Source organism: Archocentrus centrarchus, chromosome 21 (genome assembly GCF_007364275.1).
Source record: "Archocentrus centrarchus isolate MPI-CPG fArcCen1 chromosome 21, fArcCen1, whole genome shotgun sequence".
Taxonomy (NCBI): Eukaryota; Metazoa; Chordata; class Actinopteri; order Cichliformes; family Cichlidae; genus Archocentrus; species Archocentrus centrarchus.
The window spans coordinates 1,565,938-1,592,740 of NC_044366.1; the positions used below are offsets into that span (position 1 = coordinate 1,565,938).

General features: G+C 47.0%; 1 protein-coding gene across 2 annotated transcripts in view; it reads right to left on the reverse strand.

Annotated features, from left to right (window-relative positions):
• The window catches only part of gli2a (GLI family zinc finger 2a), a 79,962-nt gene that overhangs the window by 6,214 nt on the left and 46,945 nt on the right, over nucleotides 1–26,803 (reverse strand). For both annotated transcript variants that reach the window (XM_030758890.1, XM_030758891.1), the window contains 8 exons: nucleotides 20,716–20,921; nucleotides 17,398–17,598; nucleotides 8,018–8,219; nucleotides 7,311–7,506; nucleotides 4,573–4,683; nucleotides 4,238–4,378; nucleotides 2,006–2,155; nucleotides 75–239 (listed from right to left, as the gene is read on the reverse strand). In XM_030758890.1, the coding sequence (XP_030614750.1) occupies nucleotides 75–239; nucleotides 2,006–2,155; nucleotides 4,238–4,378; nucleotides 4,573–4,683; nucleotides 7,311–7,506; nucleotides 8,018–8,219; nucleotides 17,398–17,598; nucleotides 20,716–20,921 (1,372 nt within the window). The remainder of the gene's footprint in view (nucleotides 1–74; nucleotides 240–2,005; nucleotides 2,156–4,237; nucleotides 4,379–4,572; nucleotides 4,684–7,310; nucleotides 7,507–8,017; nucleotides 8,220–17,397; nucleotides 17,599–20,715; nucleotides 20,922–26,803) is intronic.

Sequence of the window (26,803 nt, forward strand, 5' to 3'; positions counted from 1 at the left end):
ATCATTCACCGTTCAAACTGCTCACATCAGATCAGCTGACCCGTGTGTGTGTGTGTGTGTGCGCCTGAACATACCTCATTTGAGTGTGTGCGGTTCTGGTGCTTTGCGCGGTCGGAGGCATTTGAGAAGGCCTTGTTGCAGCCTTCGTGCTCACACACGTAGGGTTTCTCCCCGGTGTGGGACCTGAGGTGGGTCTTGAGGTTCTCCAGGCGAGAGTAAGCCTTCGAGCAGCCCTCAAACTGCAGAGAGACAGGCAGACAATGAGACAGACAGACAGCGAGATTGACGCCTGAGTGCTGTTGTTTAGTCTGCAGCTGGCCAGAGAAAAGAGCCGAACACAACAAAAACAACAGCGAAACGCTCTTTTTGTTCCAGTTTTTAAATGTAATCTACTCTTGGACTCTTGCCCACCTACTGTGGCGTGCCACACAAAAGCAAAGCCCTGCTACACTTTGGTAAAAAGGGCTATTACACGAAATATCCAAACTAAGTGTGAGGTGTGGTAGAGCTCTTTGTCTGGTGCACTTTGTTGAGACAAAGAGAAGTCTGTGTTTAGCCTTTGTATTCACTTGTACTGTACAAGCTATAATTTGGTATTCCTTCTGAGCAGTCATTGTGAGCATAATTGGCTCTGAAATTAAAAGAGAATTAAATTAGAGCAGCTCAAAAAGGGGATGAAAAGTCCAAAGATTCATCCTTAAAAAGAAAAGACTAAGGGGGAGTTAGGAGAAGATGCACGTGGGATTTGTGTGCAGAATGTACAGCTTGGTCTTAATAAGGACCCATGGCCCCCTGCGCGTCTGCAGATTTTAATTACACACCCTCACTGTCAATCAGCTTTCTTAACTCGATCCTTCACAAGTCATCTGTTTTAATGCATTCATGAGAGCCCACGAGCGAGCTTTGAAGCCAAGCAAACAGGCCCCTCAATTTGATCTTCACACAGCAAATGAAGGCTTCAGTCAAAGCCCTGATTTATCAAACACGGGAAATATCAGTGCTGATACGCACAAAGAAAATCACACCAACTTTTTCTGTAAGTCCGCTAAAGGGCCGGGAGTCTTTGGCTGCTGAGGCGGCTGAGTAAATCCCAGCTTCAAGTAGTTGGTTAACAAGTTAATGAGATGGTTAAAGGGTCGCTCCGCTGGTTTCACACAGATCAATCCACCAGCGAATTACAGTGAGTGTAACTAATTGTATCCTGTCTGCTGTGGCTCTGTAGGAACTTTGGTGGATCTAAGCGGAGACGTGCACACAGTGTTTAAAAGCATTATTTACAGATTCAAATCACAACAGTCGCCTCAAGGTGCTTTATACTGTAGGTAAAGTTACCCTAAAATAATACAGAGAAAACCCAACAGTCTAAACGACCCCCTATGAGCAGCACTTGGTGACAGTGGGAAGGAAAAACTCCCTTTAACAGGAAGAAACCTCCAGCAGAACCAGGCTCAGGGAGGGGGGGGTCATCTGCTGAGGGGGGGGGGGGGGGGGGGGGGGGGGGGGGGGGGGGGCAGGACAGAAGACACCTGTGCCTGCCATTCACTTTGAATGGGGGTGATGTCACATGATGAAAACTGAACTGCAGGCGCAGAATGAACACTAACACATTTTTAGGACTATTAAAAAAAATAAAGAGTGACCCAGAAACAGGACTGATACATCATCACTTAACAACTGGATACCATAATCTGTCCATAATCTGTCTCACGTGTGTCATGAAAACAGTTCTTGCCCCCTGTTGCCATGTGCTGCTTATCGGTGATCGTTGGTTTCCTCTGTAATATTTCAGGTTCTCTCAATAAATTCAAATGGAACTAAATTAAATCCAACTTAATGATGTCACTAACCACATGATGTCAGCCATTAGCATGGGCTCTAAGACTGGTTAGCTTGCATTACATTCTGGGCTGCACGCTGGCTGCATTATGGGCGATATAGCCCTGTGAGACCAAATTACTGCAGTTAGCAGGCACCACGGTGTTCTCCAAGAGCACGAGGGTCTTACTGTGCATTTATGCGGCTTCTCCCCCGTGTGTCGCCTCATGTGGACCACCAGCATGTACTGCGCCTTGAAGGGCTTCTGCTCCCGTGAACACTCCTCCCAGCGACACACAAACTCCTTCTTCTCGCCGTGGATGTGGTCGTTGTTGATGTGCTGTGGAGACAAATCGATTCCAGTCAGTCATTACAGTTTTGTTATACATGTGTCCATAAAGGAGAAAACAATGTAACCAGATGCTAAAGGAGAGTCAGCAAATTCCTGTTTCTTTCCCACCAGAATCTCCTATGTGTCCGTGCATGTTTGACTCTCTGACATCGCTCTGCAATCCATTATACTGACAGTTGTTATGCCTTTGTCAATAGGAGACAAAAGCTACAAAGGCAGTGTGTGTTTTTTCAGGCTGTGTGTTTGTATTCACATTTCTCTCAGAAAAGGAACTTCAGCGGCTCCTCGTAAAGAAGTGATCAGGAAGAGGATTTTCCTTCATTTCCTTACTTCTCATGGATCAGGAAGTCAGGGAAACAGTTTCCTGTGTGATGTTTTAACTTGCTCTAAATATGCAGAAAGTCTCGAGAGAACTTCGACCGTACTCGGTTTGATTTATCAGCGGTATGAGGAGAAAAGGAAGAATGGGATGCTGGAGTCCAGCGGCGCTCTGCAGCGTGTTCAGCTTCTGCTGCAGTCAAACATGATTTCTCTGAACAGACACATTTCAAAACACTCGCCCGTCCACCGCATGCAAATATCCACACACCCAGAGGAACCACCTCATTTCCTGAGGACATCCAAGCCCACAATGCTCCACTTATGTGGCCACTTCTTGACCAGCAAAAAAGGCCTGCGGTTAGCAATTCTACTGAGGTCTATTCTGGGAGGAAGGAGGAAGAGGAGTGGAAAAAAGTGTGTGGCCCAAGCAGAGGTCTCTATTTTCAGGTTACACTCGACTGTGAATCCATAATTTGGAGGCTCTTGAAACAGGATTACTCTGGTCGACCAGAAACCACAGAAAACCCACAGGTGTGTGTGTGTTTGTGTGTGTGTGTTCTGTTTTTGCTGATGATGTTTGAACCTCATGTGAAACCTCAGATGTGTTCAGGGAGCTGCTGTCAGAAATCACACCCATGTATTTTATACGTTCGATGAAGGAGGCTGTGGCGTTTGTCCGTCCACCCTCAGCCCTCTGCTGCTCCTCCCTAATGCTGACAAACAGTTTACAGCAGAAGTTCTTAAAGGTAACTCTGGTCCTGACTTTCAGCAGCCCGTAGTGGGGTGTAGGTCTTTGCACTTGACACATGGCCGTCCTGCTGCTGCTCTGAGGTGACTCACTGCCAGTCAGAAAGTGGAGAGCAGGAAGAGAAGTTTGCCTGGAAAGGGGGGCCGAGGCCGTAACCCCAGAGTCGCTGGCACGACGGTGGATTTATGGCCGGCCCTCTGGGCGTCAGGGGTTGTGGGTGTTGCTGGGAGTGAGAGGTTAGGGGTCAGGGGTCACTGGGCTTGTGGAGGGGTGGGCACAGCTGCAGGGCTCGGGTTTGGATTTGGCGAGAGCTCATTAACGCGGCGCGTGTGGACCCAACAGGAAGGGAGCGGTCACCGCTCAGCTCTCTGCGTGGATTTAACGAGCAGCAGAAGAAGGATCTGAACTTTTTACACAGAAACACTTCAGTTTGAATCTGCTTTACACACAAAAATGATCAATACGACGTGTAACCGTAACAACAACCAGGGATGAAGGTGTGTGTGTGTGTGTGTTCAGGGAAAGTTCAGGTTCAGCAGTTTCAGGGGTTCCCACATGTTGACCTGGTACTTTGTAAAGCTCAGTTTAGAATATATTTTTTATTCATAGACAAGCCCGTTGCTTTTATTTTGAAAGGTGAACCCACCTAGCCCCGGTCCTCACTGTCTCGTTTCCTTACTTAGTTTTAGGCTAACACATGCTCTTGTGGTGTCCTGTGTTGGGACAGACTAACTCCATCTCTGGAGTAAACCTGCAGCAGGTGTGAGGTTACAGGGTCTACCACGGACCCCGCACACTTCCTGAAGTTCAAGCCAGTGGAGTTATTATCTATGTTGTTTATTAACTCATTTAAGAAAGCGTGCACATCCCCATCCTCCACTGCTAATACAGTCTAATCCTGTGGGAATCACTGGATTTGTATCTTCTCTCTGCTTGTTGGTTGTGATTAAAATCAACTCCATAAATAAATGAGCCATACTGGCGCCAAACTTTGGACTCACATGGACGAGCTGGTCCTGGGTGTCGTACTCCTTGGAGCAGCCCTCCCAGTGGCAGTTGGTCTCATATATGGCCTCGGGCTCCTGTTTGCACTCATCCTTATCCAGATCTTCACTCAGGTCCAGGATCCCCCCGCCGTGGTCCTGGAGATAAAGTGTACATCCATTACAAAAGACTTCAGCTTTCTCTGGTCAATAAGCAGCAGTCGGTGCTGTTTTGCATCTCTCTGATCTTATCGGGCTCTTTATCACAGACAGCGTAAGAGTTTTTATTCATTACTTATAATCAGTTATAGCTTAGTGAGTGCACTTAAAGGTGGGGGGAGTCATTTTCTCACCTGAGATGAGGGTGAAATGGGCAGGGGACCCTCGGTTTCAGTCTTGACCTTTGACCTCTTTGTGGTCAGTGGGTTGACAGTGCTGCTCACTGCTGGGTCTCCGCTGGAGTTCTAAAAGACAAAGATTGAGGTGGAGTCACACACCTGTGTGGGACAGTGAGCTTTGATCAGCTGCAGAGACGTCTGCCTTCTCTTGAATATAATAGAACTTGTTTTGTGCTCAAAAATAAATTAATAATTAAAATAAACTGTCTCATTTTAGAAATCAGTCCTGAAACCTTGTTTTCATGCACCTGCATCCCTGTGCAGATGGAGGTGCATCATCAGCTCCTGACAGCGTGAAAGAATATAAACATGAATGGTGTCGCGCTCTCAGCTGTTAGTTGTATGCTTTTTGTGGTTGGTGGAAGTAGACAGAGAAAATAGTTCCTACATGAAACTGCTCACAAGAAAGTTTCAGACTGGTGTACAGGTCAGTGTCAGGTCGTCTCCGCTCAACGTGCTGAAACCCATATTTATATATCTCCCTTTAAATATGCAACATCCCCTGACACTGCAAACGACCCAATCGATTAATCCTTCCATCAATCAACAATCATCCATCCATTAGTCCTCCCACTCACTCACCTATTAATGAAACCATCACTGAGCACCAGACTGAGCTGCTTTCCACCCTGCAGGGAGCCGTGTTGCCCCGCGCCGCTGCAGAGAGAGGTGACGAGTCCTGGGTGCACCAGGCCCCACGGTCCATAAGTCAGACCGGGACCCGCCGCCGAGACTAAACAGTTTAGACTGCTTTATGATCGCCAAAGCCGCAAGGAAATATGAAAGAAGAGGAGTTATTACCCTGGCTACAGACTGGGGAGGGGGCAGGGTCGGGGCTTGGGGAGTGCGTAAATGTATGTGGGGGCGAGGAGGGGGCTTTGATCTGCTGACTGATTCTGAAAAGACAAAGACTATGAAGGCCTGTTAAAGCTCTAATGGAGAAGAAAGGACTGTGTGTGTGTGTGTGTGTGTGTGTGTGTGTGTGTGTGTGTGGGGAGGTTGTTGGAGGAAGTCCAATGTTTGGGGGGGGGTGTGTGTGTGTGTGTGTGTCTTCTAATCCCACCCAGACGCTACGGTGGGATACAGTTCTGGGGGCCTCAATGATTCATTCAGTTGGCTAGAAAACAAAAGGGGAATATGGTTCTGATCACTGCAGAAATAAAGTGTGTGTGTGTGTGTGTGTGTGTGTGTGTGTGTGTGTGTGTGTGTGTGTGTGTGTGTGTGAAAAAAGGTGCAAATACACAGTGCACTCCAGCACACTTGGATCCAGCAGACGCGGTGCTGAATCGGAGCTGGGGGCAGCGGGGTGCAGTGTGAGCTGGAGTGATTCACCAAGTGGGAAGTTTACATTAGGAGGGGCTGCGGCGCTGACAGTGGGCTGATAAAGTGATGCAGAGGAGACAGAGGGAAGTAAGACAGATGGAACTGGGAAGGAGCCTCAAACATTTTTCTGACCTGAGCCTTCATTTATAGAAATACGTCAGGATGAGCTGTGCAGTGAGGCTTCGTTCCAGCTCCTCGGATCTGTTTTGTCTTTTTAGGACTATTTTTTGGACAAAGACGGGAAGTTTTAAAACGTCTAAAATTACTGAAAAATATCAACAGACTGAAGAAACAACAGAGTGGGTGTTACGTCCAAGATTTCTGTGTATCGGTGTCCACAGAGATCAACTGGTGTTGGGTTTATTTGTCTTTCACGATGTACCTTTTTACTATATGTTTAACCTTTTTAAGTTTAAAAGATTTAAGCACTTGATTTTGAGGATTTTGCTCTGTTGTATTATTTTACAGCGTCTCTTGATCAGCCTTTTTTTTTTTTACAGATCAGGACAAAATAAAAACATCATCTGCTCCTTAGAGCTCTTAAAATAATTTAAATACAGCATCAGATGAACAACAGGACATATGACACTGCCATTATTAATGTAACAGAAAGCTAAAATCCGGCAGCAGTGTGAGAAGAAGGAAGTACACCCCAGAAGTCTTGTGGTTTGTTCAGAGGCAAACCTAGGCCGTGCTGCCAGGCTCCTCTTAGAGAGAAGAGGCTTCCTCCTGGCAGAACTCCCAAACCAGCCATACTTCTGCAGCCTTTTTCTAACTGTACTGTCATGAACTCTAACATTAACATGCTGACTGAGGCCTACACAGTCTGAGATGGAGCTCTCAGCTTTTTGCAGTTTCTCAGAACATTGCACAGTCTGAGCAAATTTCCTGGAAGATTGGAAACTGTTGAGGGAAAGGATATGGTTAACCCTTTAATACCGGACCTACTTCAAATGTCCCACCATTCGCAGACTTCTGGCAATACTTACTGTAATAAACATATGATTGGTGTGAAGCGCAATTTCTCAGCTTTCAGGAACAGTTTGAATTTTTCCAATAGGACAAACGGTCGCGTAATTACTGTAATTCAAAGTTTGATCTGACGTCTCAGCGGTAATACGCTCAGTGTTAACCAGCTGTTCACAGCAAGTAATGGCAGGTAATGGGTGAATCAGCAGCAATCACCGCTGTTAAAGGGTTAATGTCCTAAAGGTTCTGCCAGAAGGGTTAAACTTTGATTATTCTATTAATGTTTCTAAGAATTTGATCTCAGTGATCAGAAAACATCAGCTCCCTGACGTGGAAATGAAAATCACCTGTTTATCCCAAACAAACATATCCGTGTAAAGGAATGTGAGGTATGGTGTTACCTGGTTTGCTTCGGAGTTGGTGCTATTGTGGGAGGCCATGGGTGACGCAGTGAGGGGGTGCTGGCGAGCAGAGAACGAGGACGACGACTGCTGAATGAGAGGAGGCGTGTGGCCAAAGGCGTTGAGACCCCTCTGCTGGGACAGCAGCTGCTGGTAGGCAACTGGGTTGATGGGATGGGGGAAGCTGAATGTGGGGCTGCGTGAGGGAATGAGAGGAAAACAGGATATTTTAAAGCACACATGGACTAAACTCACATTAGAGTCACTGGAATCAGTTCCTACTGAAACATCCTGTTTGTCACACTGGTCCTCACTACCAAGAGAAAAAGGCAGGTCTTCCTCTAATATCTGGAGATGAACATGTCTCATAAAAAGACCACGTGAATTGCTGCAGGTCTGGTTCTTTGTGGTTTAAGGCCAAATCCCGGACAAACCCCCATTTACACTGCTACCTTTACTGCCAGTGCCACCGTACACTTTAAGTGATGGTTGTAACATGTTCACTGATGTGATTTTAATAGTTTCTGGACAACAATGTGCCATCTGTTCTTCACCCCAAAAAACTGCACTGAAAGAAGAGACTTTGAATATTATCATTCATCACTGGTTTTTATTCATTGTGTATAAACATTTACCAGACTATAATAACTAAGAAGCATAAATATGCCTGTAAAGGTTCAGTGTGCTTATATGGACTGCAGTCATACCTGATTCCTCCGACTGAAAGGTGCCCATAGGAGCTGCTGGCGGCAGAACTGGAGCGTGAATTGTTTATATAGGCGACGAGGGAGTTGGGTGAGGTGCGAATCATGGTCTGCAAGTCAATGCTAGCATCTGACAGTGGTGAGATGGACAGCGCCCTTTTCCTGCTGAGCCGGGGTGTCAGCCTTGGGCTGGAAAAACGGGATACTGGAGATACAAGAAGAGACACAAAAGCAGAAATGTCACCCGTTTTACCCTTTGATAAGTGTTTGCAAAGTCTTCAGGTGGCAACCTCCAGGACTGAGAAATGACGGCAGTAAGGAAGTAGCAGAAACGGCCTTTCTTCTAATATCCACCTGAATCCAGTTCCAGGAGTGATCGGGTTCCCACAGACTCCCAACTTTACAGCAGAAATAAACATGTTTACAGCTGATACAGAAAGGGATTTTGTTATTGTTTTTATAACTCACCTGTTAAATATGTTATGGCTTAAAGTTTGCAGTATTAGGGGCGTGGCCTCTTTGACTGAAAGGTGGATGGTGACACAGGCAGCTGTAGCTGATGGCTGTCTGCTAGGCTTCACATTTAATGTAATTATTATGGCTGCTGTGGCTTCATTGGACTAACAGACTGTCCAAGGAGGTGGAGCTCCAGTGTGCTAAGCGAAAGTCTTGGATTTTGATTGGATGTTACCGAGCACTGATTAGCAGGTGTATAATAGTCATGCACTCACTAGCTAGCCCTCCACTCTCTGGTACAAATATGGTCAATTGTGGCTCCAAAAAAAGTCTTTTATTGTCCATCTATAGTTTTATGTAACGATGCCCACCTGGGCTAAACGGGCGCAGATGTCATTAATAACAACGGCTTTTGTGATTTTACACTCAGTGCCTTTAACTAATGTGTAAACTCCCCATCCCTCCATGAAAACCTGCCCGTCCTCAGTAGAAACCAGCAGTTATCCTGGACCACGTTCGAGGGAACGCTGAGCCGCGGGCGTTCTAGTGGAGGTCACAGCCATGCAAAGCTAAACTCTATCTCCTGCATCTCTCTCACACAGCTCCCCTGTTTAACATTCGCATCCTCTTATGCATAATGAATCGGGGCCCAATCATTCTCAGTAATTACTGTGATAGGAATCTCTTTCAGCCTGCTGTACTCAGGCAAGTTAAATGGAGGCAATTTGAACAAATTGATTTCAGAATACCATTAAAAAAGAACAAGGCTGACTCACAAAGGTAGAGTTCACGGCCTCCTGCTGGACCTGCTGCTTGTGCTGTTTTCTCAGTCTTGTCATAAAGAGCACCAGAAAACGACGGGTTCACTACTTTCCCATGAACTTAAAGAGGGCCATTTGTTTTTCCACACATACTGACAGTCCATCATGTGTATTTATTTCTTTAAAATTTCTCAGGCATGCAGCTTCCACTCCCACGTGAGACAGAGAAAAACCCACTGGTGGAGACCAACAGGTGCTGGTCCCAGTGTGAGAGGACGGAGAGCCGGGCCGAGTGTGTTTAATTACGCCTTACAGCAGACATCATCAGAGGTGCGAGAGGCAGGAAACTCATAATAGACCCATCACAGCTCACCTAAGCATGTGCACAGTGACCTAACACACACACACTTCCTGCGTGTCAGCTACACTGTTGCCAATATGTTGCCAATCCCAAGTCTTTGCTGGTACAGCTCACAAACCCTCCAGTCAAATGAATCCAGGCACCGCCATAATCACCGCGCCAGACCTGCAGCCATAAAGCAGGGGCTCCCTTCCAAAGCTATTATGTTTGGAGGTGGCGAGTCGTAAAGCAGAGGCATATGCACTCAGTTAAAAGGCTCCCGGGAGCTTCAGATGGCAGACAACAGAAGTTGGGGGCCTGGAAAAGGAGAATAAAGGCTGGTGGAGATGATATAGACGTGTATCAAAGAGTTGGCAAAAACAACAAACGCCGCTCAGGAATGCGACTCTGTAGGATTAATAAATAAACATGTCATCTTCTCCCAGCCACACGGAGGGGTGGGAGAGGAGCAGAGGCGGGAGGAGAGGAGCAAAACTGGGATCATGAATGAGGACTTTTTTTTTTTTTTTTTAAGGCGAGCTTGCAGCCTTGCCAACAGATTTAATGGGAGATATGTGTATTAATATTCCCCTTTATAAGGCAGGAAACAGGCCTCACAGCCCGGTGCCCTGGTAGGCTGGCGCCTGCCTCACTCTTCTGGGCACGGTGCCCACAATGCCACCCTCTACCCCCACCTTGAAACTGCCCCCTTCACTCTATATATCTAATTCAGCTCAGAAGAATTCTCAGTGCCTCCAGCAACCAATTTTCAGCAAAGTTCGGTGAGCAGGCTTGTGTTTAGCTCAATAATCGTACCTAATTTTACCTGAAACAACTTTCATTCACACAACTCTCAACACTCGGTGAAGAAGCGTTTTATAGGCGGTGGTTATGACTGAAAGAGCGAGCAGGTTCCGGCAGGGAGCGAGAAAACAGATGTCGTGCAGGCCGTGGCAACGCAGCAGTGTGTGGTATCATGGAGTGTGTATGCGTATACGTACATACATGCGTGCGTGTGTGTGTGTGTGCGTCTGTCGATGCTCTGTGGGCCTGAATCCCAGGCTGGATGTAATTGTGGGAGCTGGATTTATATAGAGGCATAATTACAGGCATACACTGATACAGTAAAGAAAAGGAATATTAAAAAAGAAGCCGAGCGAGGAGTGTGCGTGATTATTTTAAGCATTTGCTTGTGCTGAAATGGAAAATGAAAACGTTCTAATTGGAGGGTTGTGCTGATCCCCAGAAGTTGCAGGCACTCGGCGTCCCTGCAGCCGGAGCAGCCGGAGGGTCGCCTCACGGCTCTGGGAAGAACCGGCCTGCAGCTTTAACTCCTGTAACACCGATTACAAAACAGCACTGTGTGAAAAATATTTGTATTCACTGCCAATATGTGAGTGAAAACAACTCTCTGAGAATCTGCTGGCCTCTCTGCAAGTTCATGGAGACAGTTAAGCTAATGCAGAGCTAGCCAACAGCAGAACGAGGAGCGGTGTGTGCAGCTGAGTTGGACCCACAGAGTGCGCCAAGAGTTCACCTCAGTGCCAATAAATCCTCAAACATGTAGTGAGAAATACAAACCTTCTAACATCCTTGAACATGTGAACAAACTGTCTCTACTATCAGGGAAAACGGTTAGCATCTGCTCTGAGTACAGCACAGCAACGCCAAGAACACGCATACTTCAAGATTTCCACTTAGGAATCACGTTTCTTCTCTGAACCACCTATTGAGGGATTACAGTTTGAATAGTATGCTACAGATAGTCAGCTCGGGCCAGTGAGATATACCAAACCAACCAGGAAGTACAGCAAAGCTGCAGCCACACATACAAGGGGAAAATATAACGTCACGAGTTAATGTGTTCAATGCAGAGTGTGTGAACTTTGTTCAGTATCTGAAGGAGCATACCAGGAAAAGTAATCTCTAAATTCTGTCCTGAAATGATGCCAAGGACCATAACTGCAAACCAAAGCAGATTTCTAAGACGACGGCCTGAAAAAAGGGACAATAGCAGGAAATGACAAAAATACTCTGAAATGAGATCTACACAAAAAAATGAGACACCAAAAAATCCCTTAAAAGTGCCATCCTGTAATTTAACTGCTGGCGCCTCTGCTGGACATTAGGGGAACTGCAGTTTGTGGCACTGTTGCGTTGAAGTTATTTTTCACCTTGGAGGTTGCCTCTTGTAACAAGGAGGGAATTCAGAAAAATTGTGCACATTGACACGTTATTGCAATTTGGCAAGGTCACAGGTGTGGACATTCAGTTTTCAAAAACCACCACATACAAATTGAGGTGGCCCCCTGGTGGCCACTTAGAAATGACCTCAGAACTGTATTCCTTGTGCCAATAAACGTAGGAAAAGGGGTATCATACAAGGTTCTACTGGTAACAGCAGCTGAGAACCATTATTGTTTTCTGATGGCGGCCATATTTGATTTTTTTTTCATACCAGCCACCAGGGGGCCACCTCAACTTGTATGCAGTGGTTTTTGAAAACCTTATATCCATACCACACCAAATTTCCAAAACTTGTCACAAAGTGGAAAATTCTTATCAATTTCTCTGAATTCCCTCCCTGCTATTGGTGGAATTTGAGGATGGGAGTCACACTAATCCTAAGCCCTAACCTTAGGAACATTTCCAATGTGTGGGGCCTGATTATTACGCTTTTAAAAGGTACCATCAACTAAATTATAGTTTCTAAAAATGTTTTCGAAAAGCTTTTGATGGCTCTCTCACTGTCCCAAGCAGCTGACCTCAGCAGATAATCTTTGGCTTACCCACCTTGACCTTGAGTAGGGGTCTAACCTCACCACCACCACCACTACACCATAGTTGAGTTTGTGCCAGTAGGGCCCAAGGCCTCCACATCTCCACCCAGGCCTCAGTCCAGCCAGAGAGGAGGGCTGTTTATTTTCCCTGCTAAATCTCACTAATACGAACACTGTGAATTTTATTAGTGCGGGGGTTCACGCTGCATCCTCTATGAGCCCCCAGTGTCCAGCCAAAGCCAGCGCTGTGTTTGCCAGCGTGTTTACGCACACACTTCCACTCATGTGCTCAAGAACTAACATATAGTTAAGTGTTTGTGTATGCAGTCTAAGGGGACCCTCCCCCCCATCCACTCCTCCCCCCCACCACCACATCGGTACACAAATCTATGGCCCTCACTCCTCCTGCTGCATCAACACTGAAATCTTTTTCCTCAGGATGGCAGACATTTACTTTGGCTGCTGCTTTTGTCGTGGGAGCTTCAAGGTTTTCCCGCAAACTGCTCTGATATTTCTCTGCCCACCCACCCCTCACATACTCTGCATTCATATACAAACAGCCTTCTGAAAGCCTCCCAATGTGATACCATAATGTGACTTTATTTACAGGTATAGCAGTGCTGGTATACCCATGCTAATCACACTTTAAAGGAACGAGCTTTCCTCCATCTTACCTCTGCTGGGCTTCAGAGGCAAAGACCAGTTTGGGCAGCTGGTTTTATGTGGGCCTGGTTTATCCTCTGCACCCACAACTTTTCATTGCAAATGGGCCCAAGAGATAAACCCTTCAATAAGCAAAGAGCATTTAAAATAATATCTATCATTTATGTATGCACTTAAACCTGAAAAATTATTAAAGCCTAGGTCTCATTTACAGCGAGACACATACATCTGGTGTGAGTTGCCCAGTTTGGGAGACGTTGGCTGCCTTTTCTTCAACATAATGGAACTAAATGCCATTTTCCTTGTGGAATCAAAGCTAGCTAGCTAAAGATCCAGAATATCCCAGATCAAATTACAACATTGATGTCTTCTCTACTGATACTGAGTGCTGATTTCAAACCAGAGTTAAATTAATAAGTGGCATTCCTCGCTGTGAGGAAGAAGGTAACCTTGACTCAAATATTGTTTTCTAAACTTTGTAAAATAAAACAAGACAGATTCATCAAAGAATATAAATTTACTGATCTAGAATTTACTTGTAAGATAATAAATGACAACAGGACCAAGATACATGGAATATTTATCTTATTGAACTTATTTATTGTCACTCGTTTGATTTCAGCTCAGTGTGGGAGTCTTTCCTGCTGTTATTTACTCATGTTAGCTTCTGCTTTCCCTGCTCTCAGCCTCACTGCGAGTGTGCTGCCTCACACACAGAGTGGAGCAGACAGAGACACGAGAAGGCAAATGATAACCAAGCTTATGTCATGTTACTGTAATGCAGTAAAAGCTTCACTGAATATGACGCAGGGCGAGACACATCACCATCACCGGTGTCTTCCAGCTGTGCTGACTCCCATCGCTCATTTAGCTGACGGGATGTAAAAATGACTGCATAGCTAGCTGCACACATCTTTGTGTAGATAGATGTAGCTCAGCACAAAAAAAAAAATTGTGGTGTCATTTACTACTGATCGGAAGGTCAGTGGTTCAATTCCTGGCTACTGCAGGCTGCATGCCAATGTATCCTTGGGCAAGATACTTAACCCCAAGTTGCTCTCCAACCGTTCCGTCGGAGTATGAATGTGAGTGAATGTTAGATAATTAAAGCACTTAGCTTAATTAATTAATCATGGAAGTGCTTGTATGAATGGGTGTGCATGGGTAAATGTAAAAACGTGTTGTGTAAGCGCTTTGAGTGCTCATATCTGAGTAGAAAAGCGCTATATAAGAACTAGTCCATTTACCATTTATAACCCAGTTATGTTTACATGTAAATGTATTTTATTTTAAATGTATTTTCAGTATTGTTTATCTATGACTGATCAAATGCCTTTAATTATAGTTTTTAGCCCGACTGCCTCAAAGCTTCTGCAGGAGTAAATCTTTCTGCTGTGGTTCTGTTGGCCACGGCTCATTACAAAACATCACAATGATGTGATCAGAGGTGGAAAATTGCAATCAAATCAAAAACTTTCACGTTTCCATCATCCTCACCACACCGATAGGCTGATTCCTGAGGAGAACTGTGAAAAGCTGCAGAAGAGGCAGATTCAAATTCACTGGAAACATTTTTGTGATTAGAAACCTGCCTCAGCCCCATTTGTGTAACACACTGGGTCACTTAAAGCTCAGGAATGAACTGAAATGACCCCAAATCATCAACAAGGTTTTCTTTAAAACATCTAGAAGGCGATACTACATTTAACAAGCTGTCAAAATGCATATTTTTCATGAAGTCTTTGGACTTGAATGCATTTTTGTTATTTCAGCCCAGTCGGCGTCTCAGCAGATAACGACAGTGAGTGATGTGTGGGAAACGCACCACAGGCATCGACACCGACTTACAGAAGCAGCTAAGCGTGGCAGCGAGGCCTTCACGGCCTCTGCTAACACTGTTTACTTAGGAGACCTGTCCATCACCCTGTCAGAGGCAGTCCTTGGGGGGCAGGGGTGTCTTTACCCTGTGAAACAAAAGCAATCATTTTGTTGGTTGGGTTTGTGTTTTTAACAGTCTGTGCCACTTCAAACAGCACCTCAGCAGTGCCGTTCAAACACCGTCGTCTGCTCGCAGGTACGCCCGACAGTGAAAGTCCTGCAGTCCTGTCAGAAATCCCGGGTTTTCCAGCAGCACAGCAGCACCCAGTGTTCGGGGCTCAGCTGCTGTTCACCCATCCAGAGGGAAAACGTGGGCAGGACGAGCCGTAGTACAGGTTCACTGAGGGCTCCCAGTTCTTGCGGTGGGTCTGCTGAATATTAGTGCATAAATTGATTTTTAATATGGATTTTATCTGTGCTGCCATCCAAAACTAACGGCACGGGATGAAGCACATATTTGCCCCCTCCTCCTCCTCCCGTTTCTAAGCAGTAAATAAGGCCATTGATTCAGACCGAGGCTGCCCGCAGTGACCATTAGCTGGCCGCCTCGGTCAATATGGTCCCTGTGCCTGGAGACTGGCAGAGTGACCCAAACCCGACCACATCACTGCGAGGATGGGAGAACACTGAATAAAAGCTGGTAGCGAGTGTGGACGCTGCACTGAGGCAGGCGGTGGGGGTGTTTGGGGTTGGGGGGGTTGTGGCTACATGAGTAAACAACCACCCAAACAAGTGTGGGCAAGGAGCACAGCGGCGGTCACTGAGGTGGTGGGGGTGGGGGGCGGGGGGTCTGCAGTTTCTGAAGCTCGCCTCAGCCTGCAGCTCCACTCGCCTCTGTTTGACTAAGTGATTGAGGTCATTGAAAAGATTAATGTTCAAGCCATCTGTACCTGAGTTTTCTGACCTGTGTGTGAGGACGGCAGCGTTAGCGTCCTCGGGGAGCGTGACGCTGCAGCAGTTTTTTCCCTGGGTGGGCGGTTGGATGAGATGAAAGGAAGAACGAGGGCTCCTGAAGGGCCTCGGTGCCAAGCAGGGCGTTTGATTATCAGGCATCGAAAAGGCCGACTTTCCTCACTGTGAGCTTTCTCTTTCTCATTCATGAGGGCTGAAAGTTTCTTGGACGCGTTTCACTGCTGAAGTCAAACGTCTGTTCTGGTGCCTGACTGTCACTTTGATAGAGGGCCGAGCTTCTGGCTGGCATCAAAGAACAGGCTGGCCTCTGTGAGTCTGTGTGCAAACACGTGTACGAGTTTGTGAGCATTAGCCTGGCGGTTAAATTTGTGTCTGCCAGTGTGTGTGTGTCAGCAATAACCTCCCTGCTATTACACAGCAGTGTGTGCAGGATTAATCCCTGCCTTAACAGCCCAACACAGAGCTGAGATGAAGCTATCCCTCCATGCTGCCCCTTTATTGGCCACCACAACTTCACAAACACCTGAAACACAATCAGAATTAGAGACTCTAAGGTGACGTGTTTTTACGAGCGCCTGGCCTCCAGGCTTTTACTGTTTACGCGCGCTCAGCTAGCCTCGGCCCCCATATGTGTAAGTCTGAAAACCAGCAGCTTTGATGTGGAAAGCCCTTCCATGAAAAAGCCTCAAGAGGAAGAAGAAGAGGACGGCATCAACATGCCCGGTGCTGAGAACAAAGGACAATGTGGCTGTTAAGTTTGGCTCTTAGTGTCGAAGCAGCCATGAAAGACGCGCCTGTGCTTCAGTATCACCGGTGTGTGTGTGTGTGTGTGTGTGTGTGTGTGTGTGTGTGTGTGTGTGTGTGTGTGTGTGTGTGTGTGTGTAATATTTTGACATGTTGGAAGCTCCGTGAGCTTTCACAGGTTCGGGTTTTGATTTCATTTCAGGTTTTCAAAATGACTTAATTATGAAATAAAACTCTGCAGGGTGACCAAACAGAGCGATCCATCTTCTCCGGTGTGTGGTCTCCATGTCAGGATCTCCCAGTGATCCCAAATATTCTGTTAGATAAAATCTGGACTATAATCGGATGAACTGCTGTTGAAACCCGAACCCACTGTTCTTGTTTTCTGTTCTGTTTCTGGTTCTTGAGTACTTTTAGCTTTCCATGTGCTAAGGCTAAGGGTACCCCCATGGTGTCATTTTCCCCTTTAGGGACCATTTCCAATCTGAGGCTCACACAGACCTCCAAAAATCCAGTCCTGAATGGACTTCCTTTGGTTTTTACCTTTTTCTATTGATGCCTGTTTAGGTCAACGCACTAAATTACTCAGTTTAGGCACTAAAGTTACTGAGTTGGATTCAGGAGAAACTCTGGTCACTAAAACACATTAAATCTAGTATCATCTACAGTAAGCTTCTCAGTATATCAGTTCTTGCATCCTTTCATTAAACATGACCCTGAAGGGTACCTGTGCCACAGGTGGTGATTGTGCGTCAGTATGTGATGACTTGAGACTTTGTTTCTATAAATTCATACATTGATGGCTACAGGAAAAGTTGTCATTTTAGCCGCATGGTCAGCATTCCTCACCGTCCACAGGGCTGATGTAATCTGGAAGGTGAGCTGCGGCCGCTGCAGCCGCCGCCGCCGCCGCCCCGCTCTGCATCAGCAGGTCGCCGTAGGGGCTTCTCTGGCTGGCGCTGGCCATCAGGTAGTACTCTGCGGGGTTGGCTCCCGGCGGCGGAGGCGGGAGACTGAATAGGGCGCGGTCCTTCAAGTGCTCGTGGGTTACTGCGGCAGAGAAGAGAGACAAAGGAGAACAGGTTAGAATTCCTGCTCAGCACAGAGGTCGTCGTAACCCTGGGAAGTGACGCTAAAGTAATTCTGACAAGTCAGAGGGGCTGAGCAAAATGCATTTCCTGTAATGAAGTGATATGTTCGCAGACAGCATTTGACATTTCCCTCGACAGAATGACAAAAACAAACGGGAGAACAGAGAGGACTCGGCAGAGGCTGCGGAGTCGTCCCTGCGTGTTCGCCCCGGGGCACGAGGCTTTCCTTTTTTGATGAAAGAAGTCTCATGTCTTTGAGGCTTGCAGGGTTTGGGGGAGAGTCTCTGGGGACTAAAAGGAAGCAGAAGAATAAGAAGGGGAGCAGGGCAAAGGCGGGAGGGGGGACCACATTCCTGCACCTCTTGCCTGACAGACTGAAGTCATACACAGAGTGCAGGTGCTCACACACCTCACGATGCTGAGGAAGCCTTAAACGCTGCATGAGCAAAAGTAACACTGACGTAAAAAGTGTTAACACCTGCACCCAGTAAAGCCGCATTTAAAATGTCACAAACTATAAGAGTGAGAGACGGATGGGTTTTACTCTTTCCTGCATCTAACCGTGCTCCCCCCCTTCCTGCAGTGGGTGTGGGTGTCTGGAGGAAACAGGGGTGTAGGCTAAAGGTGGATTAATATGCACACTGGTGGAAACATGGGGGGAGCTGGGCTCCTCGTAGCCTCTCCACACAAACAGTTTTGCATAAAGAAGCAGAAATCCATCAGAAGCTGTTAGGCCATAGCTGTGCTAACAGTGCACAGGCAGCGTGTTTGTGCTGCAGCAGGCATGCTCCTGGTTTCTCCACGGCTGCCAGGTCACGTTACCGCCGCCGCAGAGAAGCATTTTGTGTCTGAGTGTTTGTGTGTGACCTCACTTATGAACACAGGGATGGGAGGCAGCTACACTCCGCCGCCTCAGAGAAAGCAGACAAAGTTACGCTGCTCGCAAGTTTTCCTTCGTTCTCCCCGCCTGCTCCAGACCCCCCCAGAATAACCATTCAGGGTTATTCTGATGAACTCGAGCTCCACTAAAACATAAAACTCACTGTGCAAAAACATTTTAGTTAAGTGGGAAAAAAAGAAAAGAGTTAACTGTAAGGAAACTGTGTGCTCATAAAACCTGCAGGACTGTGAGTCCTGTTTGTGTTGTTATTGTTGTGAACTTCTTAAATCCTGCCTGTTACAAATAACACCCACATAATAATAATAATAATAATAATAATAATAATAATAATAATAACGATAATAATAATAATAATAATAATAATAACGATAATAATAAACAATAATAAAGTTAAAACTGCCACTGAAAATGAACTAAAGACGAAAAATTCCTCAATAAATGAAACTAAAGTGAAATGAACAAATCTGCTTTGGAGCCAAACTGAAACTAAAACAAACAGGAAAAAATAATTTAAAATTAAATTAATTCAAAAACAAAAACTGCTGAAAAGTGCAAAAATATAATAACTGAACTCTGGTCAGTGTTCGGAGAACCAGGCAGGGCCTTTCTGTCATGTATGTAGCACATCTCTGATGTCTTTAAATAAAGCAAAGTGTCTTTTATTTTGAAAATTGTCAGAATGGTGTGGTGTTCCTGTGCCCTCCTGCTCTGTCAATAACAGACTGGTTATGTTGGCAAAGCGCTGCAGAGAGGCTTCTGGGATGCTGTGAAACTTTGTGCTGGGACGCTGGCAGGTTAACGATCAGACCCCCCCCCACTGAGTTTCACATGCACCTCTGTCAGGTAAAGCCCTCAAAAGGATAAACAGGTAAAGCCAATGCTGTGGTGTAGCAGTGTATTCAGGGGGAGGTGAGGTCAATTTCATACTTCATTAATTAATAATAAATCTATTCAGCTTGTTTTTCATTTTTCCAGTTATTTATTCTCAACACTTTTAAAGGCACCATAGAGTGCATGCATCCAACAACACTACAGCATCAGTGCTCACAGGGCAGAGGTCATCACATGCAGTAAAGTCACAACATGCTGCTTCCTGTTACCTCTCCACACACAGCAGAAATCCCACTGATACATTTCAATGCAACTGCCTGCCAGTAATTATCATTATGAGTACAGTGTCCACTAAGAATCTGACCTAAAGCAGTTTTAGAAGCAGCCTTTAACACCCAGGTATCTCTATCAGGAGTTTACATACGCTCCACTGAGCTTCATGCTTCCACAGCCTTTATTTATGTTCTGCTGGGCTGCAGAGCGCCCTCCATTTGGTGCCATACTTCCCTGCCTGTTTATCAGTGACAGCATCTCTTCCACATTGCTTCTCCTGAAAGGTGGGGAGGCTCTGCTTTGCCAGCAGCGTGTGCTCGGTGATTTATTGGAGCCGGGCGCAGGCCCGCGGCTCCTCTCCGATCTGCCGCCGAGGACGGCCCCGTCATCGCGTGAACTCGATAGTTCGGGCACACATACAAACAAGCAGGCACTGCAAAGCATGTGCCCGACGCGACTACAAATCACCAGCATGCACACACACGCACAAACACCAGAGCGATCTTGATGAAAGGTGTGCGTCAGGACTTATGGAGGGGAGTGTGTAAGGTGTAAGACTAATTATCACGGCTGGGAAATGATCAGCTGTGTAAACTGCAGCCGAGCAGACGCACTCGGTTTATGGTGCACAGGACACATAAATCCTAAACCCGCTCAACTCTCGCCTCACCTCCTTCAGGCTGAGTTTCCAGTTTATTCTTCAGCCTGTGGTCCTTACACACCACGTGAGCCGGAGCTGTGATGTAACACGTTTGTATCATCTTATTATACTCAGAGCTTTTAAAGGTAACTGTCAGAAATGTGTGTAGATATTACTGATTGTTTATATGCTTATATATGGCTATGGAAGCCTGTTTGGATCATGAAGGAGGACACGTGACTGCTCCCTGTGAATCTGCTGGATGATCACTGGTACACAGACTGTATCTGGAGCTATCCTCACGCACCGATCCACCGGGTAACGTTCAGAAAAATTCATAAATGTTCAACAACATTAGCAACATGGTTTAAGCTCCACTGCTGTGACATTTCTGTGGTGGCACCAGAGCCAGTGAGTGGGGAAAATCTTACCGTCAGCAGGGCTCAGTCCTCGGGCCGCTGAGATCATGGAGAGGGTGGGGCTGCCGTGTACAGAGCGTAGGTAGTGCTCCATGTGAGGGCTGACGTAAGGATGTGGAGGGCTGAACGGTGACTCGCCCGTCCCGGCCGCCGCGTGGGGCGACAGGCGAATCAGAGAAATATCTGAGATGACTGGACTGCCCGTGAGTCCAGGAGGTCTGCGGAGAGGAAGTCAGAACAGGACAAATTAATTAAACAGAAGTGAGGAAGGTGGAGGGAGGATTACAGGAAGGTGTGAGACAGAGAAACAGACTGGGTTAGCATTGTTATTATCACTGTGAGTGATCTTCAGTGGTATGTTCATAGACATGCCTTAACTTCTGTGTCTTCAGTCCAAATCCACTTACACCCTTTCCCCTCCCCAGTCCCACACTAATACGTAATAATCCCCTTTTGTTCAACTTCTCCTATTAAGCCCTAAAGCTACAGACAAGTCGAGACCGAGGGCTTCGGCTGTGAGGAAGCGTGCTCTGTCTGTTTGGGTGGGCAGGACTGCAGGGTCTCACATCAGGTGTTACACAGAGTGTGACAAGAGGACACAAACCGTAAGTGGTTGCCTGTAGCCACGCTGGGCTGGAGGTTCGTCTGAAGCTCTCAGTCAGCCTGCTGGTCAAATCAGGCTATACAGTAAATTTGTGACCTGTGGCAGGTAATTGGCAGCTGTGCTCCCAAGAATGCAGACAAGTAGATGTTGTAATCCTGAGCGAGATAAAAATGTCTGCTAGCCGCCGGCAGCCCTCTGAAGGGGCACCGGTGCTCGTGCCGATGGAGTTTGCTCTGGGCCTGATAAGTGGCTTGTTTTTCCCTCAGAAACACACTTCAGCCTGAGCAATGATTACTGAGGTGCTGAATGAACACAGTGGTTATATTACTAACTAATAAAATTATCCAGCTCAGGCCCTGTTTGTTTTCATGAACGTCAAAGAAGACGTTAGAAAAGTTTCATTGTGTGATCACGTGGAAGCGTAGCAGCCATGAATCATTCATACTGCAGCGGGGACGGAGGCAGGCACAGGAGGACGATGTGGGTAATAACCATAAGACAGCTATGAAGGCAGAGGGGTCCTCCCTTTCCTAGAAATGACCAGACTAATGACTCACTAAAGCTGTCAGTGGGGCGGAGGAGGGCCTCGCACACGGAGAAAGAAATGAGCAAAAGTTTGGCTGCTGTTAACCTCTGAACATCCACCAGGTCTTCACCAACCCATCTGGGTTGTTTTAGCAGCATGCTAAATAAACTCCAGTTATATAAGATTTCCCATTTGGGTGGTCTGAATGAGCATTAGCTGCACAGTAACCTCAGATGGGTCCCCATCGACCTGGTGGATGTGAAGAGGCTCAAACTGAAAGTTCCCGTTTGCTCCCATATCCGGCCCGAGGTCCCACGCTGAAGTGTGATGGAAGCGATTTTATGCTGGTCGTCTTCAGATCTGTCAGAGATTACACACTAAATGCCTCCAGTTAGACTCACATACTCTCTTCATTTTTATCTGTCAGCAGCACTCACTGCAACAATAGAAGGCAATAAAAATAACAGAAGTGCTTTTTATGAGTGACGCCAAGCAGACTCTGACACTTCAGCATCTCCACGGCCGCTCTGTGAACAAACGACTGTTTATGTGTGTGGTTTTGATTTTTGGCATCAGCTGCAGGCTGTGTGTGTGTGTGTGTGTTAGGAATAGTTAATCTACACAGAACAGTTAAACGTGTTTATGTCCAAAACTTGTGGCGATGGATGTTAGGAGAAATCAGGCAGGAATGCCAAATGATCTGATGAACTGAGTGCGACTGCTCCAGGTTGCAGCTCCTTTCTGTGGCTATGAAAGGTGGGCCAGGGACCTGGCAAGGCTGAGACGCCCCCCTCACCCCGTCCTCCCTGCAGAGTTTCCCCGCTCAGTCTCTCTTTCAGTGTATCTGTGCAGCCGCCAACCTGCACCCGGGCCCAGCCCTGCCCAGGCCCTCGCTCCATTTCCAGTAAGCGCCTGCAGACTGCCGGCCTTGTACGAGGGCCAACTTTCTGCTGTCCCCTACAAACAACCATAAAGAGCCCTCTGTTCTGGGCGGGAGGGGCGAAGTGAGAAGAAACAGACGCTCCATACACAAAAACACACTTTGCCCAGTCTGCCTGTAAGCAGCATACAGAGAGGCTGGCACTGCCTCCTCAGATTAGTGCTCGGGTGCTTCACTGAAGGACTACCTGGGTAAGCTGGCACGGGTGCCGGCTCGGAGCTGACTCAGAGCTCATCGTAGTAACTGGGACTCCCAGCATTCAGCTAAAAATGGATGGACAGAATAATAGAAACACCTGCACAAAGCAACACAGGAATCTGCTGAGCGTGCTGCCTCCGCACCTCCATCCTGCATCAGTGCTTCCTGTGCTGCAGGATTGGGCGACTGAGGGCAGATATGCAGACCAGAATCTGCAGATATCAGACAGTTAATGTTCTTGAATACTTAAACTGCATCAAGATGACAGCTGATGCTCTCTTTATCTGCTTCCTTACAGAGTCTGCAAGCACGATCGGTCACAACAAAATTAAAGTTTCTCACAAATCTCATCTCTCACCTGCTGATGTCACACAGTCACGTGCAGGTGTGTGTTTACAGAGATAAGGTCATGAGCGACCTCACTTATTTTCCTACGTTTCCCTTTAAACTTTTATCCATCAGCAAAGTTATTTGTTCCTTGGCTGACAGCAAACCCGCGTGCCAGCACACACTCCGCTCGCTGCAGTAAATCACTCACACAGCCAGAGTGTGTATGAAGCCACGATAATAAGGTGAAATTTACTGCCCCTGCCTGTCAGGTGGCTGCAAATAATAGTCCTGCTTGGCAGGTACCATTATTGAAGCCTTGTCGGTCCACCCTTTTTCTGACAAGATGTTACTTGAAGTGTGTGCGTTGTCCCGAGGCTCCGATCACAGAGGCTTAATAGGAAGCTCTGTGAGGGGCTCTGAGCTCTGGAGGGGCTCCGCGTCTTAATCAGGAGCTGCCACTTAAAGAAATTTCCATCATACCTGAGCACTATGGGTGGTTACGCTGTGGACAGAGACTAAGAAATGGAAAACAGAGCTAATACTGATGTCATTTGTCCTGGTGATGATGATACTTGAGGAGGCACAGAGAGGGACAGGAAGCCAGTGTGAGCCGGGAGATGACATGCTTTCAGGCAGGTAATTGCTGTTTGTCTCTGTGTTCTGTACTGTGTGATTACACACTCTCTGTTGTTCCATTGTTAAAACGCCGCTGTGAGAAAAAGTGATTTGGACAAGGTGCAGCTTGTTGAGCATGTGAGTAAGTGCATACCGCAGAGCGTGCACAGCAGCGCGCCGGTGGGGGCAGATTTCACTACGATTAGCAGTGAGGTACAGAGAGGTGGATCCTTTTACTCCAAAACAACATCAGACAAATGACATGAAAATCAGAAACAGTTTCAATATCGTATCCAAGCAGTTTAATAATCAGGTCAGAGACCATCTTTTGCTTTGCTGGCCTCTTAGTTTCAGCCTTTAAACATTATCATTGTGTAGTTTTTAATAAGATTACTTAAAATAAAAATGAGCCGTCGAGCTCTGATTGGTGAAGTGTTGGAGGTAAAAAGTGACACACGTTCAAAACCGAACAGAAACCTGCCCGTTAGGCTTTACTGACATCATTAGGATCTGAGGGAGGCCCCGTTCACACATTCGACCCATCGGATCATCTCTAAAAAAGATCGTACGCCTCAGTGTGGACCGTCTCTGTGCCCACTTCTGTTTTCCAGGTGAGGTCACACACAGTAAGCTCCCTTTCTGCCTCCCTGCCCTCTGAGCTGCCCAACAAGTTAGTATTTGCCTCTCTGGCATTTCCCTGCTGGCTCGGGGTGGGATGAATTATGATGCACCACACTCCCTTCTGTACTTCTGGGCAGCCGAGGTGATCAAGATAAATCACCGTGCTGCCCCACAGGGGACACGCTGAGATCCTGCCGTGGTTGTTTTTGGGGCCCTGATCAGGATGCTGAGGATTTGGACCTGATGTGATACTGCACTCCCTGAGACCGTGCACGCGAAGCAGGGCCTCGTGGAACTACGTCAGACAATGGGATAATAAACTTAAATGAGATGGGATGTTACATTATTTGGCTCCACCGCTGTCACATACCCACTTAGTCTTTTCTGAGTGTAAGAAAATTGCCCTGAAACCATGCGATAAACCGTGAAAATTTCAGCCTATTGATTTGCGGCATCCCGGCCTTTTGATTGATGGCTCTCTTGTATTTTCAGCCGCACATTCCTGGCTGCAACTCAGGGGAGCCTCCGAATTCAAACACGAGCCGTGACGATGAGTAGGTGCCGGAGCCAACAAGAAACAACAGGAGATACCAGCATGTCTGTCAAAACCACCGAAATCCACTCGTCAGAGCCGAAAATCAGCCCCCACCCTGCTCCCGTCCACCCTGCCCCGCCTCCCTCCATGTTAACAAAACCAAAACAATGAAGGGGGAAAAACGACACCGACCCAAAGGGCTCGTGTGTAAACTGTATTTAATCAACACATTCCGGGCTGCGGGCCGCGAGCCGGCTGATTGCCTAGTGAGCAGCACCACATCTGTTTGTGTACAGGGGCGGTGTAGGCCACAGCGCTGCCACACAAAAACCTTGGGCATATTTCAGCTTTTCAGTGCTGCAATTTGCCCCCAACTGCTTCCCAAAAAGCATAAATACAGGCTGTGGAATGAGCGGGGGATCTGTTTTTCCCATCCACGGTGTTGTCATTGAGGTTCTGGGAACGGAAGGCTGGATTTCAGATGCTAATTACTCGGTCAAACGTACTGGCACGGTGGCTCGCTCTCCTGGCTTGTGGGTTTGCACAGAAGATGGAGATATGCAGCAAACAGCACACAAGCACCGCATCGGTCCAACTTCTACTGTCCGCCCACCAGAAGCTCTTCCTAATGTTTCAGGGCCAGTTGGGATACGGCACGGAGACCACAGCCTGATGGTTAAATGTTGGAAATGCGTGACATTGAAAGTCTGAGCCATTCATAGAAAGTTGATCCATACTTGGCCTGGATCCTGTTTCATAACAGAAGGAACAATGTGAGCTCCTGCCGCTCTGACTCTCCACGGTCAGCTCACTGAACTAAACAGATACGAACTCTGACTGACGGCTAACGTTCACACTGACTGCACTTTCATACAGGAGTAAAATCTCTCCCATCTGCTTTTGATTTTTAACAATATCTGTTCTTTTTTCATGTGTAAAACATTGGCAGCAGTAAATGCTGCAAATGCACATCTGACCCCATTAAAGTGCAGCACTGAGACACTTCTCTGAGCTTTTCTATGGCATCAGCTAAACAAACATCAGCCTTTTGTTCTGAAGAGACTCGTGCAAACGATCACTTGTGTGATTCCAGTAAAGTCGATAAAGGTCATGATCCCAGCTCGTCCTGGGTGACTGCAGCTGGCAGACTTCTCTGGGTAAAAAGTTCAGGTCTGCAGTACCTGCTGAAACCAGCCTGGAAAGGTTCACTGTGGGATCTGCATGATGCCAGCTGTTACAGAGAGACCGCAGCCCTCATTGTGTTACATGCAAACAGCGATGAAGACAGGATGTGCGACCGCTCAGCAGCCATCTCGACCAATGAAGTGCCGCCACCAGGTGCCCCGCGCCGACGGCCTGCCCCATTTCTCCGGGACGACGTGCGGTAATTAGGTGAATTTGGTGCGGGCTGCGGCACAGACAGCTACATCAAGGCCTTGATGAATTAGTGGGAGTAGTCTGTCAGAGTCACATCACATTAATCACAACAAAGCGGGTGCACAGCCGCACTCGTGCCCCTCCTCTCTCGCGCGTTGCTGGTGATGAATAGCTCTGCCCGCGCCGTGTATCACCTGATCGGGCTGAATTTAAATGTAACAGCACAGTTCTCACAAAACCTCTATTGATCTTATTCCTGGGTTTGAATATTTTAGATAAGCATACGAAGGCGCGGTAATGTTAAAGAAGGCCACAGTTTTATGGTATGCTACATTCATAAGTCACAAAATAAAT